At 45.0% G+C, this 20,220-nt stretch overlaps 1 protein-coding gene across 3 annotated transcripts in view; it reads right to left on the reverse strand.

Annotated features, from left to right (window-relative positions):
- Positions 1-20,220, reverse strand: part of LOC118103648 (neural cell adhesion molecule 2) — a 248,823-nt gene that overhangs the window by 60,012 nt on the left and 168,591 nt on the right. For all 3 annotated transcript variants that reach the window (XM_047339009.1, XM_047339008.1, XM_035150791.2), the window contains exons 2-5: positions 17,524-17,598; positions 11,099-11,305; positions 7,341-7,484; positions 5,791-5,928 (exon numbers count right to left, since the gene is read on the reverse strand). In XM_047339009.1, the coding sequence (XP_047194965.1) occupies positions 5,791-5,928; positions 7,341-7,484; positions 11,099-11,305; positions 17,524-17,598 (564 nt within the window). The remainder of the gene's footprint in view (positions 1-5,790; positions 5,929-7,340; positions 7,485-11,098; positions 11,306-17,523; positions 17,599-20,220) is intronic.

A 20,220-nucleotide genomic window follows, 5' to 3' on the forward strand; every position in this document is an offset into this window, starting at 1 on the left:
GGAGGATCCGAATGGAAAGGTTGGCATGTGTGAGTCGAAGGTGGAGAGTGTGCAAGCTACAATCTTTTATAATCAATCCAAACTGCACAATCATGGTTTTATTCGCTGGAGTCAGAAGAGAAGAGTGTGATATCTCAGGAATGTGAAGGCCACCCAGCAGTTAGCTCAGCTTAGCATAAAGACTGGAAATGGGGGGTTAGCCTGGTTCCATCCACATCTCGTATGTGCACTTTACTTTAGCTCTTGTATGTTTACACTGGGGGTCTGAGAGAAACAGCATTTCGAACCCATCTATGACCTGTACACAAGGCAGGAATTAAAAAATACAGTTTACTTTGACTAAAAATATGTTGTAAAATATGCGGGAAAAAATGTTTTACAGCAGGTTATGTGCTGGACGTCTTTTTGGCCGAGACCAGTAACTCCTTGGGAGTATTTGCGAGTTGGCTGGCAACTAGTCGAGGCCAAGAAACAGTCCAGCACTCGACACATTTTACGATCTGGTTTATGCTGTGGCCAGCTGGCCAATCGCTGCCTGCCATTTGTGTCAATATCGCATCACTGCTTTAGAAAAGTAGAATTAATGGTTGGACAACCCCACGCACGCAAAACCCAAAATCAAAAAGTTGGTCTCCTGCTTTAGCATCGGACAAGCAATCAAAGAACCTTTTGAACAGATGCTGGCTGCTGCCTCAAACTCCCCATGCTAGTGTAAAAACTTGCTAATAAAAATATACTATTCCTTTAAATGAGCTTAAAGGCCAGGTTAGAAAAAATTGTATGCAATTACTGTCTCAATGTACTACAACCTGTCCAACTGAAGCAATGTGACCTCAATTTAAATGGATTCAAACTGTAAGTGGAGGTGTGTGTTTAAGTGTTACAAGAGGGGAACTCGTGTAATGGCACTTGTGATTTTAAAAGCTTGCAGACAACACAAACTAAGCTAAATGTCACTTGGAAAATCACCTAATTATATCAAGTTTCCATTCCAGAAGCATAATTGGAAACCCACCAATACATTTCCCTATCAAATCCTTGTATTTTCTATTCGCTTATTTCTCAAAATTGTGCTTATACATCAGCGACTCAAATGTTTAAAGCTGTTTTGGCCTGAGGTCAATTAGCCATGCAGTGGGTGGCCGTGTTCCTTGATGCGCCATCATCCTCAACCCCCGGTCGGCTTTGATGATACACTGGGGACGGGCAGCTGCAGTCGGTCAGCGGCACTTCACTCGCCGCGTGCTCATCGGCAAGAAACCGCTCTTTTATCAACAGGCCCATGAATATTTATTACTTCATGGGGGGGGAAGAATGTATACAGTTACAGCTATTTCAGACAAACTGTGTCTATAGCGATGACTGCTAACGTGTTGCTGGAGTAAGCAGAAGAGACACTTCACAACAACAGATAAAAAGTATCTGACTTTCCCTTCTTTTCCCTGAGTGAACAAGACTCTTCTGCTAATTGCGTCTCTAAAGTCAAGTTGGCTTAGCGCTCCGAGGTTCACCCGAGGGCTCCTTAAACCCTTTTCACCCGCGGAATACCTGGAACTGCAGGCGTCATCTATCCGTTAGACTGAGGGCCTTTTTCTCACTCAGGTGTCTGTTACATAAATGCAATGCTTGTGTAACTGTATTCGCTTGCATGCTCTATATAAAGTTTTTTGCTGGGTATTCATATTTTCGCAAGTACGATTACATGAAATTTAGAAGTATTTATATATATATTTACAAAGTTAATGCATTCAATTATATTTTTTCTCTCCAAAGGACCAACAGAATTACTTGTTTCAGGAAGAAACAATCACATTAAACTGAATGAAATGAAATATATGACTATGACATGGGAGGAACCTCTTTTTCCTTGCATTCCAACCAAAACGACAATGACAAACCTTTCACAGTCCAGCCCTAACTTTAACAGAGCTGTGATATCCTCCTCCCTGTTGTTTTCACCTCTGCTACAAGGACAAGGATCAATGTCCAGGCTGACGGTGGCACAAAGGAGCTAAAGTGCTCCATTCACGACCCCAGGAGATAATGTGGAGCCTGAAGTTTATCAGTGTATTCTTTCTCCCCTGTCTTTATCCAGGGGAGAGAGACAAAGAGCGTTGCCTCACCGCTGTTTCCCCCCAAGGCACCACAACAGAGGACAGTTCCCTGTCCGCAGCTGATTGATAAAACATGTAGCGGACAGTCTGCAACTCTCATTGAGCCTCCGAGCAATCTACACCATCTCTATCTGCTTGCGCTCGGGGGCCTTTGTGTTGTTTGACCGGTCCAGGTTGTCGTCGATACTCTATTCACTGCTCGCACTTGTGGCCTCCTCTCCCCTCTGCTGAGATCACTACTCTTGCTCCACCTTGCCCATGCAATCGCAAACCATAGAAGGGGAATAATCTGGAAGTAAAGTTGGCAACGTAGAGCGCAAACGAGATTCAAATTCATCGTGTGCACCTCTAGCTCGAGGTCAGAAACATTTGGTTTATCAGATTCTCACGAGGGTTGCTTATGCAAATGACTGAACCTATAGGTTGGGGGTATTTATGGCTTTCCTGAACATCACAGGCCTCGGCGCACTGAGAACAACACCTCGGGGAGACTCCTGAGACCAAAGGGGCTGCCGCTGCAAAAGGTTGTGATCTCGTCTGATGAAAACAAAAACAGGTACCGGGGCCACTTTGCACCCTGCAACATCCACCACTTCATATATCGTCAAAAAAAAGTTCAGAAAACAAGTCTCTGAGCTTTATCACGAGGTTCGGAGTGGATGACTAAACATAGACTCGACTTCTACTGACAGACGCGGGCGGCTCATATTTACCTGCCCCATGACAGTCGGTGGCATTTAAAGAAGTGTCATTTCAATCTCGGTCACCTTCAAACCAGCTCCCTGTCCTTTCCTTTAGGACAGAATCATAACTAAGAGTTCCTCTGGGCCACTGGATGGCGGCTGACCTCAGAAAATAACTGCCTCTTTGATAAAGTAGCACAGTAAACTTCCAAATCTGGTCCTAGGAGATTTGAGTACTGCAAAGGAAAAAAAGGAACGTGCAATTATCGATTTTTTGGAATATTGAGGGCAGAGTAACAAGCTGTCAAAAAAACAATTGCCTATTTGCAATTTAACTTTCCAATAAGGATCTGCACAAGAAAGCACGACTCCCACTTTTATAAATATCAGGAAGAAGAGGATTCAACAAGATGGTCTGATTAAGAGAGAACCAGTCAAACACTGGTGGAAATGTGTCATTTATGTGTGCGTGTGTGTGTGTGTTGTGTATTAACTCAAGCAATGTGTCAGCTCACATTGATTTATCTCCTCTGTGTAGCTGAAGCTTGTAAGTCATGATTTATTCACCGAGTCTGTTTCCATTGCAATGTGTTGCATCTTCATCTTTGCCACTTCAGCTAAGTGCAAAAATGTGTTTTGATTTTATTTAACTTGTTTATTTCTGGCATTTTCTCTGAGGTGGTTTTTTTTATGCAAAAAATTGAAATTGTAAATTAAAGTTGGTGGATATCAACATATTTAAGCAGCAACACAAGCATTCATTTGGATTCTGTGTTTCAACTGATCGAGTCCTATGTTGACTTTTATCTCTGGTTTACTTGCTAGATGCAATTTCTTTCTGCCGCGTGGGAGCACCGAGTATTTTTTTCTTTTCTGAAATAAAAAGTCTGCAGACGATGCCAAGGGGAGCTATTAGTGGAAACCCAAATAATTCAAGTTGAAGGACAGAGGAACAAAAACAACGAAGTGAAAGATCCCCAGTCCACTGAGCTTACAAAGATTGCAGATTCAAGAGATAAGTTTCAATGAAACAAAAAGGAAAAGAAAAGTGCACTCTCTACAGAAACAAATGTCTCCTTGCCTTGTGGCACCACATCAGACGTACACATTCATTGTATATTTGTAGTCTGATCTATGAACTTCAAATATTTCATGAGGATCAACTATAAAATCGACCATAAAAGTACGTATCAACATATTTGTCTACTTCAGGCTCGACTAACGGGCACGTCTGAGTCTGAGAGTCTTCAGGGATCGACAGAATGAGTCCTCGAGGCACACTGAAGCTCACTGCGTGTCTTGTCTGGGTGTGGCTCCCTCAGGACGCTCCGACTGTCCCGTCTCGGCGCCACACGGCAAGTGTTGCGTCGCTGCAATAATAGGCCGCGCCTCATTGAGCGGGCTTATTGGATCTTCTCAGGAGTCAGGTAAGTGGTGTGCCAAATTGAATGCAATTCGTAGTTTTTTGGGCAGAGGGGCCGCTCTCTGCTTTTACATTAGGTGGGAGAGGACTACATAGGCAAAGACAATATTGCAGCCGCCCGTGCGTGTCGAGACGCCCGTGGCCTCGGAGAAATCACATTTCAATCACTTCGGCGGTCTCAGGTGACTCGCTCTAAATGAGGACAAATGAGAAAATTAAAATGACATCCTTCGATTTTTGGGCCACGGCGCCCCGGAGCCATCGCTAATTGAATAATTCAATCACACTAAAGAATAAAGAGAAGAAGAAGGAGATCGCACAAATGACAGCAGAGAGAGCCGACCTGCTGTAAGCGTGCCAGTGATGAACTCGTCTGAGTCAGGGGAGCGGAATCTGTCACAGCCGACGACTCTACGCAGAGTTTTACAAGCGCAGGTCCAAACATTCAAACTGAATTTCCGGCTCAGTTCACCCGCACGTCGGCGGGCGACGCCTCGGAATCACCGACTTGACAGTTCAGATGATGAAAACACATGTAAACAAGCCGTGAAATGTGTCAGCTTCGTGCTATAGTAGTCTCCTAACAGCGATCATCAACAAAGTGACAGCACACAGTAAGAGGCTATTACGTCTCTGTTGAAAGGAAATATAGGTTAATCGATGATCACTGTTTGATTAAACCATTGATTTATTTCTTAAAGCTGCTCCTGTCTCCACTCAGATAAACCCAACTGGCTGCTTTGTTGTATTTGAACCGTGGGCCCCTGTAGACTTGAATGCACTGTCGGAGAATGAGTGGTGTTCAACGACGACAGCAACAACAGCAGCAAAAACCTGTGTATGCAGATGATAGCCAGTCCCTCCTGCATGCTAATCTGCTGACACCGTGTCTGCTTGGAATCTAAACTGAGGCTGTTGCTTCATGCGATGTGTTTCATACTGTAGCTTCAGTTCTCAGCTGGTTCTGGTTTCTATTGACGCTCAGTGATCGTGACCTGGAAACCCAACCGGTTAATAACAAGAAACAAGCCATGTTCAGACTTTGCAACAAAAACCAGCTGCAAGAAGACGATGGTTTGGTCCATGATGGTGCAACTGGCTCTTTCAGACCTTTGTGTACTTGGATGCTCTCACATTTAAATATTTGGAATTTCCTGCCACACTGAAAATGCATCATTCTTTTTTATTCATTGTATTTCATACGTCAACGTAAAAAGTCTAAATGTTTTCTTGTAACCGAGTGTTAGTTTTAAACATATATAACATATATCACTTATTTAGGTACTTCAAATTCTATGGTTTTTAACATTTAGTTGTTTTTATCATTATTATTTGTCTTATTCCATTTTGTTTAATAAAAATTTCGCTGCTGCTTGTATTCATTTCATTATCTTAACTTTCTTTTATTGTTGTATTTTCTATTGTTGACTGCTTTGGTACAGTATGTATTAGTGTATCTTAAACTCGTTTTTTATTCATTTCCAACACACCCAGTTTTCAGGGTTATTTAGGGCTCATCCTTGTCATCGTCATCACAAGGCTTCACGCAATGACTCAAGCTGTAACTCACCGTTGACCACGACAGCGATGTCCACAAAATCGATCTCGCCTCGGGCCTCCACGCTCGCCTCGCAGCGGTACACGCCCTCGTCGGCCTTGTTCACCTGATGGATCTGCAGGTTGTTGTTCGTCAGCACCTGGAACTTGCCTTCGCGGAGGAGAGACGGAAGAAGAGGAATGCGACGCAGGTGAAGAGCGAACGATGGAGAGAGAGAGAGGTGAGATAAGCAAGTTAAGAAAACAGGAGGAGAAAATTGCCAATTGTCAATCTTCACTTCGACACATTTTACCTGATAAAGTTCACACACAGATAAACACCCACGCAATTATAGTTCCAAATCGCCCCCATTGTGGCCACTGTGCGATTGGCGAAGGAGTGATGAGCACCACGATCTCATTTCTCTCCAGCGAGGATATTTATAACCCTGCATCGTAATTAGAGAAATGATTTTTTTTATATATTTATTTTAAAACGTCTCCTCCATGTCTCATCATTACCGTCGGACTGAAGATTTGAATTTCAATTAAAAAAACGTGACAGATTCGAGGGGTCACTCTTTCCAATCAGTGCTCGGGCGTGCAGTTTGTCGGGAAGGAGGACGGGGAAGTGGTGTAGAGAGTTGTAAATCAGGGAGGAGGAGGAGGAGAGGAAATAATGAGTCCTAGTCCACTGGCTCCTACTATTGCACCTCTCCGAGAATAATACCATTCAAAGTGAATTTATCCTTGGTCCTCCTCACGTTTAAAACTATTAAAGCTACTGAAAAAAGCTGGGATTTCAGAGGAGTGCTTCAGAAATCAGCTTTGAGATCAAACCATACAGATGATTGGCAACGTGATCGCACGGGCTGAGTCAGCAGAACCACGCAGGCCCGACAGCAAACACCGTTCTCAGGGCTTTTCGTTTTCGGGGGCTGGTTCGACACGTCGGCCGCGTGAAGCTGCGTCTTCGAGTGTCGCCCGTCCGACTGCCCCGTAATCCATCCTCTCAGTCGCCTGTTAACACGGCTCCTTTCCAAGTTATATACGCCTCCTCCTGCCGGGCTGATGGGGTTTCTATTCATAGCATTCGACGTCCTTGTCTTATTGTGAATCCGCACAAAAGAGGGGGGGGGACAGCATTTCCTAGAGAACGGTATTCTTGGCACATTAGCACATCTATTCAGTGAGAGAGAGAGAATGGGACTCGAGAGCATTTTCTTTTCCAAGCGATAATCGAGTGCATTTGGAAGTTTTACATTGAAAATATAATTATTTTGTTTACTCAAGAACTTTTTACGATGATTAATCTACTCCAGGAATAAATACAATCAGATTCTTCCATGATACAAAGGTCTGTCTCGATAACATGAAATATTCACGACTACATAAACAACCGAAATAAAATAGAATAGAATCTTGAAATGAAGGAACAAAAGAACAAGAACATATTTTCCCTCTTCTACAAGTTTTTCTGGTATTTGCAAGACAATTCAAATTATTATCTAATGAATTTTCTGCCCATTCACCTCCCACAAAATAACAATCATTTGATTATGAAAGAAGGTCATGAAGACTTACTGCGGTGCTCCTCTGTGATTTCCTTATCCTGGTAGTACCACACCACCACGGGCACCGGTGAGCTGATGACATCACACACCACCTCCGCCGTCTCGCCGTGGCGGAACTCCTGCGGTGACTGAATATCCTGAAACGTCAGCCTCTCTGCGAGATCAAACGAGATGGAGATTGAACACTTTTTTTTGGGTCCCCGGTATTGAAAGCAGACAATTTATTGCAGGTCTGAACATCAAAAGGGAAAAAACGTGAAAAAATAAAACTGCTGTGCTCTGATACAGTCCTGTTCACTGAGACAGGGTTGGAGTCGTGGAGAAGTATTCTTTTAAATGCATGTCCCTGAAAATGTTTTGAATCCAAAATTAGAAGAAAGAAAAGAAAGAGACATACGGGTAAATGGTTGAAGATTACAATATTAAGATAAAATAAGACCTTTATTAGTCCAGATATGGGGAAATTTGCATCAGTAAGTAATACGTAACATGCAATATTTAAGTGTAAGGAGTATAAAGATATGAGTGGAATAACAACTAATATATACAGTTTAAAAACAAGAACAATATGTACAGTAAATTGATTTCACATCAACCATTGTATTGCACAGACAGAATGAATATTGCACAGTTAAGAGAGTTAAACCAGAGTAAAAGTGCATTTCATAATGGGAAAGCATAACGGTCACGTGAGGCAATGCTCTGCAGTCCAGATCTCTCGTGTTTGGAAACAGGCACACGGGACAATGTACGCACTGGAAATGGATTCACTGGCATATTCAAATGAAACAAAAGCTAATCCCGCTTTGACGGTTTTCTGGGACGCAGATAAGGCGATTCTAATGAAACGACACAGGAAGACAGAAGGACGGCCATTCCACTTGCTGCCAATCATACCCATGACAACACACAAAAAAAGAAAAGACAGCGAGCCGAGATATTCCTCAACCTATTTTGGAGAATTAGACGACAACACAGGCAGCCTTTGATTCACTCTCTCTTGGTTTCATGGGGGGGGGGGGCTCGGTAACAGATTCCGCTCGGTGCCAGTTTGAGGCGGCGTCCTCTCTCTCTGCACAAACATTTGGTGTTTTGACAAGTTGCTTTTATGGAAACGCTGTTCTTGGACCGGCACTTCTCCACAAGCGGCACGCCGTCCCCCCTCCGTACCCGGCTCTGGTTTTCGGACAGCCGACTTTGATGCGCGCCGGTTTCTGGCACTGCCGGCCGCCGCAACCACCTGCCATCGTCGGCGCGCTGCATTGTGGAGGTATGAATAAATCAACAACAGCTCCCCTATCAGTCCCTTTCCGTTAGCGAGGCCGCGCCATTAGCATTTCACCGTGTGATTTATGCCAGGCTGCTTCCTAAAATGAGCTTTCTCTCCCCGACTGCACCCTCCCGCCTTTGAACGTGTCTGGCATCTCAGTGTCTTCATTAACTTCAAGGATGCCTTTACATGTTTTGTCATTCACTCTGTTGGTTTCTTATTCCCCCCCCACACCCTTGTGTTCTTTTTATTTCCAAACTCTTCTCTCTCTCTCTCTCAGGTTCGAACACTTCTGGTGTCACTTGTTCCTCCCGTTTGTATCCGTTTCCTGCCTCTGTTGTTGTCACACTGCTCTACACGGGAATCAGTGAGGGAAACAAGCTCTCCAGAGTAACTGCCGCAAGCTCGAATCGAGAACGGGCTCGGTGCAGTGTCTCTTCTGCCGTTTGTCTACACATCAATGTGAGGATAACCGCGATTCGTTTACAAGACTCAACTGGGAAGCAGATTTTCCATCTTTACTGTAAAAAACTTTGCTGGTTTTGGAAAAGTGGCTTATTGCCTCGTCCATTAATAAACTGAGAGGATATGAAAGGAGCTGGTGCAGGTTTTCTTTGCTGTGAATTCCCTGTCACCTTGTATCGCTGCTCAGGTGACATTATACAGCAGTTCATTTAAAGCTATTTTGGCTTTTGTCAACAGTGAACGCAAGTTTTCTTCCTTTTGTCTTTGCTCAAACCCACGAATATGAAACGCATGGTGGCTCTAGGGGAAATCCTCTGAGGAAACATGGCCAATTCATTAAAACACAAACAACAACTGTTAGTGGTCCTAAAGGATTCATCCTCTGGACACCACAAATTCCAGTACAAACTTTCATGGCAGTCTATACAGTAGCTGTTGGAATATAGTAGTCAGGGCCAAAGTCTTGGACTGACTGGCGCTGCCATCGGTAGAGCCAGCAAGGCTGCAGGGCTTTAAAAAAACACCGTGACAGCAGCATTTGTATGTTTGCAAGTCCTCTAATTTGGATTCAGAGCTGATCCGCCACTCCGCATGGCATGATCATAACAGGCTATCATAGAGATGTCAGCAACTTGTGAGCGGGCGTCGACACACTGTGCCTCCCGCGGGTCGTGAGTTTCATGTACAACAACATGTTTTAGCGCACGGGCCCGTGCGCTGCCTGAGGAGTCCTCGCCTGCTCCGGCTGTGCGCTGGCAGAATGGTTTGCTGGGGGCTTTAGGCGGGTTTTCATCCGCATGCTGCTCAGGCAATCAACACCGAGGGGCCCGAGTGAGTGACGCCTGGTTGCCGTGGAAACAGTGGTTTTCGGGGCGCTGGTTATGCGGCGAATGAGGCGAGGGGCTGAGCGGTGGCAGGTGTGATTGAGGCTGTGATGTCTCCCTTAATGATTCGCCGGGAGAGGAGGAAAAAGGCAACCACACAGCAGGTGATGATTTCCAGTGTGTGTCTGCCTCCTGTAATCAAATCCCTGTACGGAGACGTTCTCTGCAGGTAAACCCGGGGAAGACTCCCCGTGTATCTGGAAGCTTGGGTTACTCTGAATTCATTTGCTTCCTATGTAATCTCCGCGTGTGCCTTTTGCATGCATTAGAATGTTAATCCATTTCCCGTCGCCGTGCTACCTGAGAGCAGAAAGTGTAAGTATTCGGAAAGGTGCCCTTTTGTAAAGATACAGAGCTTGAGCAAAGATTTAAAAAATAGACTGACGTGTTTTTCTGTGAAAGGAAACAAGCATTTCACTTTGGCTTCTGAGCAGCTTTTAAATATATATATATCCCAGACATGCTGCAGTAGCCTCTCACTTATAACAGTCAAACTCCAATCAAACAAAGGTTATAATAACTCCTCAAAAAACATATGCATTTACATATCTTTTAACCTGCAATTCATCCAAAATATAAATTAAATCTAAATTATTAAAAATAATGTCGGGCTTTCCCTATTTCTGTTCTGATTGTTTTTTCTATCCCAGAATATAACTCCCTCCAGGTTGTTGAATATGTTACGAGGACATTACCTCAGTGTTAATAATCGCTACTGCAATTCTGGCCCTATGTTTTCTAATTCTTTTTCCAAGGCAATCGCAGCAGTGATTAGGTTGGAGTTAAGCTGGATGTCTTGCTCAAGGACACTTTAATGGGGCAAACAGCAGTTAAATTACTGCTCGCCCTGAGGATGGAGCCTGCGATGGGCCCGACTCTGTGTCCACCGAGCCTCCCTGGCCTCCTCACACTTCGGCTTTGCCCGGGAAATAGTGACGGGTCAGCAAGGCAGGTCGGCCTCAGTGCAACATCTCTCATTACACCTGGCAGGATCCCATGCTATCACTCACTGTCCTTATGCTTTAATCACAAGCATGAGTGGCACACACTTGCTCACAAGCTCACAAACAAGGTCAAAGGCTGCATGGATCTAAAATACACATGTGCACAGTTAGAGCTAGTATAGTGAGGATGGGAGCATGAGCTTACGGTAGATCTCCAGCACGACCGAGGCCTCCTCGGTATGACCGCTGGCGTCTGTGGCCTGGCAGCGGTAGATACCCGCGTCCTCGATGATGGCGTTGTAAATGATGAGCCTGGACCGCGACGTCTCCGTGTGCAGCGCCATCCGCTTGGATTGGACGATGCGCTCGCCCTGGGGGTTGTACCACTCCAGCCTCACCGGCTCGCCGATAGCTAGGAGGGAGGGAGAGAGAGAAACAATCAGTCAATTTGACTTCCTTTTACCACACAGGTAAGGATCATGCCCGTCTGCCTGAGAGAGGACCACTTGCAGCTCAATTCCAGTAGATGAACCTGGCAGGTTTATTACAAGGCTAAATATTTGAGTCCTTGACCCATTAGTCTGTAGAGAGCAAACTTCCACTGATTGAATTCTCACAGAGTTTTTTAGAGGACATTTTCCGCCCTCATTACACACATCAAAGATAATACAGAGGGAAGAACAGGGAGAAACAGGTTCCTCAGCAGTGACTCATTTATGGGCAGCCGATCACCTCCAGATTCTGAAGGAGGCTGAGTTGGAGGTTCTCTTTGTTCCGCTGAACAGCCGAGCACCTTCCAACGCGGTTGTTTGAACTTGTTACGGGATCAGACGGCCTGAAATCATGGTTATGTCATAATCTTGGATTTACATGGCTAATAAGTCTGTAAAAGAACAGGGGACATATGTAGCCTGTAAAATCCACTCTCGTTTCCAACATCACGCACTGAGCACTGAGCACAGAAACAGAATCCTGAACCCCTGCTAACTGGCTACTGCAGGAGATGATGGGGCCATCTGCAGGCAGCAGGTGCCCCTCGCCTGTCGGTGTGGAGGGCCATTACTTAGCCCATCAATCAACTGAAGACTTGAACAAGACAGGAAATGCACAGAGGCTTGTCCAGTCCCTCAGAGACAAGTCTCTGAGGATTCAATTATGGAAACAAAAGGGAAGAAGAGGAGGAGGAGGAGGAGGAGGACAGAAAATAGAGGCACCGCAGATTTGTGACACACATTTCATCCCCGGGAGAGTGGAGGAGTTTGAATGCTCCCTTTCCCCTCAGTGACGATTTGGTGAACGCCCTTGGGCCGAGCTTTTAACCTGCGCCTGCTCAGCAGTCAGTCGCAGAGTGTCGCGATGGTTCACCTCAACAGCTCCCAGGTGGAAAGAGCTGGTGCTGGGGTGGATAATTGGTGTGTTTGTCCAGTTATGTAAATACATGATGACATAAATATAATAATCCCTCAGTTTTACAGCACACTGTTGCTCAAACGTAAACGCTTCGCCTCTTGATGTCTGCACGAAAACACGCAGCCACCCCGGCATGCTAACACCATTACCATCACATCCCTGGCATGTGTCTGCTGCTTGTTAGGTTTCGAGGCCAACGGATGGGATGAGGCAATCAGACCCAAGTGTTGCTGCGATGATCCTGCCGTGGTTCTCCTCCTCCTCCCTCGTGGCCCACCGCTGGAGCCTCTGGGTTCACGTGGGTACTCGCAGGGAACGGATCAGTGTCTAACGTGGCTGCGTGCGTCCCTTTATACCTGTTAGCGTTGAAACGTTATCACCTCCCACCATTCTTACAGTCGGCTGACAACAGAGGCAGCTGAATGTGCTGGAATTGACGCAGCCAGCGTGGTGACAGCGCGTTTGCCTCACACATGATCTGAGGAGACAGGAGCATGTGTCTTTGCCACCGGATGAATAGCTGGTGGAAATCGCTGTCAAGACTGCTCTTAAAAATCTGCATAAGCTCAGGCATTATTACTGACTGTTGGCAAGAAAGAATGCTCAGTGATTGACTCTTCTGAAAGTAGAGTGGTGAGACGTTGCTGATCACTTTTTCAAGGTGCCAGCGAATTCTGTGCACGGCAACAACTGATCGTCAGCTTTTTCTTCACTTTCGTCAACAAATCCGACAGCTCGGCGTTGTTTAAGCCTCGTTTTTTAAAAATGCAAATGGAGAAGAAACAAAGCTTCGTATGTGGAAGGACTCTCAGACAACGTTTCTGACACTTTTTTTTGCAGTTAGGGAGCAACACATCAAAGCGGCTGAAATAATGAAGCCATCTCAGCCTCCCGCACAAGGCACATCTATCGACATTCGACGTGCCCCTCGGTGCCAAAATTAGCCGAGCCCAGGCTGAAACGCTCCTGTCCCTCCACTGGCTGGCAGAGCTATGGTGGTAATTGAGTTAGGCCTCCCGGGAATGAGTCAGCAGGGGGAGAAGCAGGAGCTGAAAAGGGAAGGAGGAGCACTGGTATGTGCGTAGGTTGACATGATGTCAAGATTATTGGTTAAGTATCTATCAATCTCTTTATAGGCTGTAATATATGGCTAGTGGGTAAACAGAAGTCGTACTGGTCAAGCGGTATGACCTACAATGCTGTTGTTAGACATATCCGAGGAAACCACATATCAACAATCGCTGTTGGATCTGGTTTGACTACCGAGCCTGCATTTGCAGCTGCCTCTGTTTTTTTTCGCAGCCAACATGTGTTCTGGCTCTCTGCCACTTCAGTCAATGGGGAGGTTAAACACACACTTAAGCACCAGTTTATCCACCTCCTCCTTATTTGTCACGCCGCAAACACGGCTCCGTTTCATGCTCGCACACAAGGCCAATTTCACATCAGAAAAATCTCCAGTCTCTCATGTTTGTTTTTTATTGTTTGTGCTCCAACAAAAGGTTGAGTTCGTCATTTTAAAAAACAAATACGGAGATGGGTTCTTGAAGAAATAAATGAGATGCTTCCATACAGTGCACGAGGGCCAACTGGATGGTTCAATGGGTGTCGACTCAATGGACAAACATCAGGTGTAGACAACATGTGACAGATATGTGTTAAAATAATGCAAGGGGGCCATGTTGGTGGGGGACATATTGAATCAGATATTAACACAGCATCCAGTTATCAGGGGGACGATCATTTCAGCCTCTATGTTTGTGATGGTCGCCGGGTAAATGACAAGCTCAACTTTAAGGTAAGAGGTGGAAGATGGAAGCCGTGTTGTAAACAAAATGTGCTGGTGTAGAATCGCCGTATCTTTAGGTCCAGTGGACTTATATAGCATTATTTCTCAGTGTTGTGTTTTACTGTGGCCAGGATAGAAGAGCAGCATGGCCAGTACCACCAGTCCATGCAAAGCATCACATACTGGGTTTGTACTTTGCAGTTCAGGATATTTTCCCAGATTTCTCTCCCCATAAATCTTAACTAATGTATTCTATGTTTTTAAATTGTATAATTTGCTTCACGCAGGCAAAAATAAATTGTCCGTCGCACCGACAGTATAACTTGACCCTTTTTTCACTTCCTGCATAATATGAAACAATGATCGAGCGGTAAAACATACGTCTACTCACTACGTTTCCTTGGCTTTTTTAATTATTCTCTATCTGATTCCATAGTAGTATATAGTAATTCATTTATTTTAGTGAGTGGGCAACCATTGGGTAAACAGGAGGAGGTTCTATTGAAAAATAATATTTTTGAGCAGCTTATTTAAAATAATTGATGAAATGAACGTGAACTAGTTAAAACATTTTGTATTAGAATTTTCCCTTTGTATTAGAAAGAGTTTTCTCGCACAACATTGACTTGCTTATTGTTCTAGATGTGTCACACTCCTGCAGCGGCAAAGATTACAGATTACATGCGTATATTAAAAGAGATGCTAAATCACTAAACATACACAATAATGTTAATGTGGACAAGTGCATCGGTGCAGCAGTTGCTCACATGTCTCACTGTCTGCTGGTATAACAGACATGTCCCCGAGCTCTCCCACAACTATGCTGGGAACAAACAGGCTCCAGGTGAAAGGTGACCCACACTTGCTGTTATTCCCTCTCCCCTCGCTGACGACTGAGACCCACCTATTTTCGAAAGACAATCTCTGAAGCCGCCCCCTCTCCCTCCCTCCAGCTGAGTTCACCTGTTCTTCTTTGTCTCCCCCCCCGCCTCTCACTTCACCATTTTTCTCTCTTTGCTTGATTCACATCTTCGCCGTGAAACATCCTTCGAGGGCACTTTGCTGTGAGGGCGTGAAACAAGCAGCCGAAAAGAGCTGGTTTTTTTTGCAGCGAGACGTGATTAATGAAAGCTTATTGCGCCGAGGGGACGTCCTTGTAAAGACAAGAGTCGATGAATACACGACACGTGGTTCATTTTGAGGTGAGATAAAAAGCTGTTTTGAAAATGAATACTTTAAGAAGCAATGTGAAAGGGATATATTAATTCATTAGGTTCAGGAAATGTGATGGGAAAGTTAATTCTATCCTGCATATTTCATGTATAAGCAGGTTATCTAGCAAATATCAAGCCAGTTTCTGCTTTGTCCTCAGTTTCTGCTTTGACAATATCTCTTCTGTTAATTAAAATGCCCCCGGCAACACCCATTGGCTATTGTCTGTTGACAAATTAACCTTTGCTGGCAACTTGTTAAACGTTTCTCAACACGAACAGAAACAGTGACACTTTTTGTTGGTGTTTTAGCTCCTTTTTGTCAATTGTGTGTTCATGACAACTATCATGGCCAAACAAGGACTTTAAACCAGTTTAGAATAGTTTTTAAATATTGGCAGATAAATGCAGAGGACATAAATGCAGGAAGTGCAGCAAATACATGTTAGGCAAATAAACAGACTCACAGTCAGTGGAAAAGTGAAACAGGTGGAGAGGTCAACCAGAAACATGACGAGACAAACTGACAGGACGGAGGAGAGACAAGGAGACACAGGTGGGACACATTAGGAAGCAGGTGCAGGTAAAGGAGGCGGGAAAAGCAAGAGGAAGTGACACAGAAAGGTCAAAATAAAACAGGAAATGACCCAACGAAAGGGATCACAATAAAGTAAGAAACCTTGAGGCAGAGACACACAGGGACGGCTGACAATCAAACACAGTACGTGCACTCAAAAACACAAATATAGAAAAGTCCAAAAACATAAATCAAAAGTCTCACAACCAGGGAAGAATCACGACAACATTGAAAGTTTTGAAGTAATAACCGATGCTGCATTCTGCTGTGGGCAAATATAAAAATGGACGAAAGCTCATAAAATATGAAAAATAAATCGTCTAGAAAACATTTTGCTCCATCAGCGTCTGGCCTGATGAAACAACTTTTTTTTCAAACTTAAACTTTCTTCTTTATATCATCTAGTCCCATCTATTTAAAGCTGGAATATTTAAAGGAAGGACGAGTTGGGGAGAAACATGGAATTTATGCTGGATTTAAAACAAAAACAACCCCTCGCCCCCGCTGCTGCCGCGTTGACCGGCATTTGTCTTTCTTTTAACCCGAAACCTTTTAGAAACGATGTGGATCGAACAAGAAAAATAGATTTCACCCAGGCCCCTCACTTTGAAGAGCAACGCCCTCACCTCAGTGTTCTGCCTTCCCTCACAAAAAACGGCTCAAACAAACCCATGAATCAACATTCAACAAAAGTGCCCTCCTGTGCCTCCTGCTCTTTTCTTCTATTCCGGTCTATATTTATGTGGACATGATTCATACAGTGGGACACGGCGATGCAAAGCCCAAAAAGTCACTTTAATAGAATAACTCCGTATTTTGTTATGTTTGCAGGCTTTGCTTCGGTTTCACCGGGATTTAGCTTTTTTTTGTTGCCTCTGACTGTTCTGCCCTGCTTTACAGCAGACCCCGGTTGGCAGAGCTGCATGTGAATATGGTCAGGAAAAAACAGAAGAGGTTTGAATGCCAGTGGCGGACAAGGGCAGGAGAAAGCAACGAACGACACAAACACTTCCTCCCACGCACTTTGATGGTGGATGGTGGCAAACGCTCTTCTGCCTCAAAGCCTGTTTCCATTCTTCTCGCTTCTGAGTGTTTTTTTTACAGTGAAAGCTTTTACCTTTACCTTTCAATCGCTGCCAGTTTCTTTCCATTCACCTCTATTTTTTTTCCCTATACCTCCCCATTCTGTCCTCCTCAGCACCTCGGCGCCGCACCAACGCCCCCTCCAAGTGTGCCTCGCCTCCCTTCGCTGTTAGCTCCACGCTGAGTGGGTTGGCGGGAGAGAAGAGGCAGCCAGCAGGAGGCGGGCCGGGGCCTGCCAGAGTGCGCTGCCACCCCACCGAGCCGCTGGCACGGGCGTCGGGTGCTCTGCTACGGCTGAGTGCTGATACGGGCGTTCCGAGAGGACGTGGAGGAGAAGCGACGAGGGGGAACGGGGCCGTCCCCTGTGAGGATCCAGTCACAGAGTCACTCACCATATGGACGGCGTGGAATGTGCTGCGATCGCCGTCAAACGCACAACAAACAGACTTCACAGGCGCCAATGTAAACCCCCTGCTGCATCTCTGACCTGCCTCCAAACACACGCACATGCATACAGACAGAAACCACACATCAAAATGAGGGTCTGCAGCAGTTCTTACCTGTGCAGATGAAGAATTTGGACTCTCCGACGCTTAACTCCACTTTGTTCAAGGATATGGACACCTGCAGGGCGGCTGTAGCACAGGAAGGGAGGCACACAAGAAAAGGAAAAATTGATTACTTATTGTAACAGAACAGAGCACAAAAGAGCGTCATTGTTTGCCGACTGCAGACACATAATAATACAAAATTGCTTTAAAAAAGATTCGGCTTGCTTAGCAGTGTGGCTCATTTCCTTCTTTATGCCAGATTCTTTTTTTTCATTATCCGAGGACCATTTTCTGTTGTGTGCCACCATTTACCGCAATTAAATGAAAGGCAGGGTGCAGTTTACATGCAAATATCCTTCGACAAAAATAAGGGGCTTCTTAGAAATAACCCATTTTGCAGCTATTTAACAGCGAGCTGTTATTTTCATTGACTTTTCCCTATTGTGATGTCGAGTTTTCCCCCTTCCTCGTGGGTTTTGTGCCGTCTCTGAAACGAGAAATTTAACAGTTTGTACTTTCATTTTTGATTCAAATTTAATTTGAAAAATTTATATAACCGCATTCAAAGTTGCTGTCTCTCAGAACAACGCAGCTATTGCTCCTCACAATGCGCTGCGACACATTGGCTTTGTACCGTCTAACAGGCACATTGGGTGTTTGTGACAAGCTTGCCAGTCAGCTCCGCAATGAATGGGATCCTTTCAGCCCCGAGGTGCTGTAATGCTATTTGCAGTTATCACTACTCAACAACGGTTTATGAATTGAACAACAGACGGATGGAAATTTAACAAGCTAAGAAATAGCAGAGATCGGTAAATACTTCAACTGGCGCTGCTATTTCCCTTCGGTGCGAGGCTCTAACAAACCGAGAGCCTCCACGTGTTCGCTGCGGAGAAAAAGCTGACTGGACATATTCGCTGGGAGACGTGCATTCACTTTCATGACAGGGTAAAACAAATGGACCACCAGTGCCACAAAATGTGCAGTGTCAAGCGACAAAGCCTCTTTTGTAAGCGCCGCCATAGCGCCACACAATAGGGGGCTCCAGGTGAGGCTTTTTTAAAGCTGGAGTGAAATGTAGCTGAATAAAACTGGGGCTGGATCTCGGCGGTTGGGAGTTTGTCAAATGGAAAAAAAATCCGGGAGGTAAAGACCAGGAATGTGGAGCTGGGAATGTGTCTACATGTCTAATGTGATGAGTAACGATTGGCAACTCAGTGGGGAGAGGGTCATTTTTAGGTTAGAGCCTCTTGACGCAGCGGTAGTCTGAGTGTGGCGAGATATTTGATGAGCCTGTCATATCGGAGCCCCCCCCCATCCTTAGCCCACGTCTAGTTAGCATGAAACTCCAAACACACATTCACACACACACGCTGTAAAACACTCTAATGGATGTTAATTCTCGCCACAACACTGGAAATTTAACAGCGGAGCTCAGGGTGCCTGTCAATAATTGAGAAAATGATGAAATGATTATCTGCTGCTGCTCGGGGGGTGGGGGGGATTGCTGCAGCCAGCAGCAGCACCACAGTGAGGTGGCTCTCTGGCATTTATCACAGGGAGCCATCTGTCGTGAGTCCAGGCTGCCTACAGATGGCAGTGGAGGGGCACCGCCGCTGCCGCTAACCTGAGGGGTCGACATGATGAGGTCGAGGAGAATGGCAATATCAATGTGTTTGATTGGATTCATGCTGCCTAAGGCGCACACACACACTTACAGACACACACACAAACACATAAATCTATTCCATAATGTATACTGGTATGTAGTATGGAACTGAGACCCACACACACACACACAGTTGAACGATATATCTCAATCCATTTTTGCACTATTACCGGTTTGCATTACTCTCCTCCCATCCACCGTGTGACTTCTGACTGCATACTACGCGTATACTATGTTGTACTGTGTACTACTACTTATTATGCGTACTTACATGTTCTGTCTACTTATATGTTTACACCGGGGATCAGGGAGAAACGACATCTCCATCCCGTCCCTGTACATATGGCAGAACTGACGATAAAGTTGACTTTGACTTTGACATATGGTCACACACAAGCATTTGTCACTATGTAAATGCATTGTACTACTACGCTCACACACACACACAAACACACACACACACACGCAGCATTGAACGAGAGATTTACGTTGCCATGCACAAACATAGCCTTTGGTCACACTCAAGCATTTGTTACGAAGTTATCTAAATGCACTACACTTCTACTGAAAACTACGCAACACACACACACACACACACACACACACACACACACACCACACACACACACACACACACACACACACACACACTGTTTCCAACAAATAAATGCAGATACGGTTGTGGGGTTGATTAATCATGTCTATTTAACCTTGCGCCCTTCCACACTGCCTGCCTCTGACTTAAGGCTGATTCCGATCAGTGCTTCAAGTACTTTAACGGTTTTCAATTATTAATTGATCCTGGTCTGTTTGTGCTCGATGTGATTGATCGCGTAATAAGTTGCTCACAAAACCCGGCAGGGGAGAAAAAAAGAAAAATGGCCTTCTTCTCTGTTTCCCACCGGAGTCGTTGGTGTGAATCATATAATTAAGTTCAACCTGGAAAATGCAACCGTTTTTTTCCCAGCTGAAATGCACAACAGTCCCTGCAGCGAGCACACGTTGACATTTTAATGAGAAGGCAGACTGGATTTGAA

Source organism: Hippoglossus stenolepis, chromosome 24, assembly GCF_022539355.2.
Source record: "Hippoglossus stenolepis isolate QCI-W04-F060 chromosome 24, HSTE1.2, whole genome shotgun sequence".
In the NCBI taxonomy this organism is placed as follows: Eukaryota; Metazoa; Chordata; class Actinopteri; order Pleuronectiformes; family Pleuronectidae; genus Hippoglossus; species Hippoglossus stenolepis.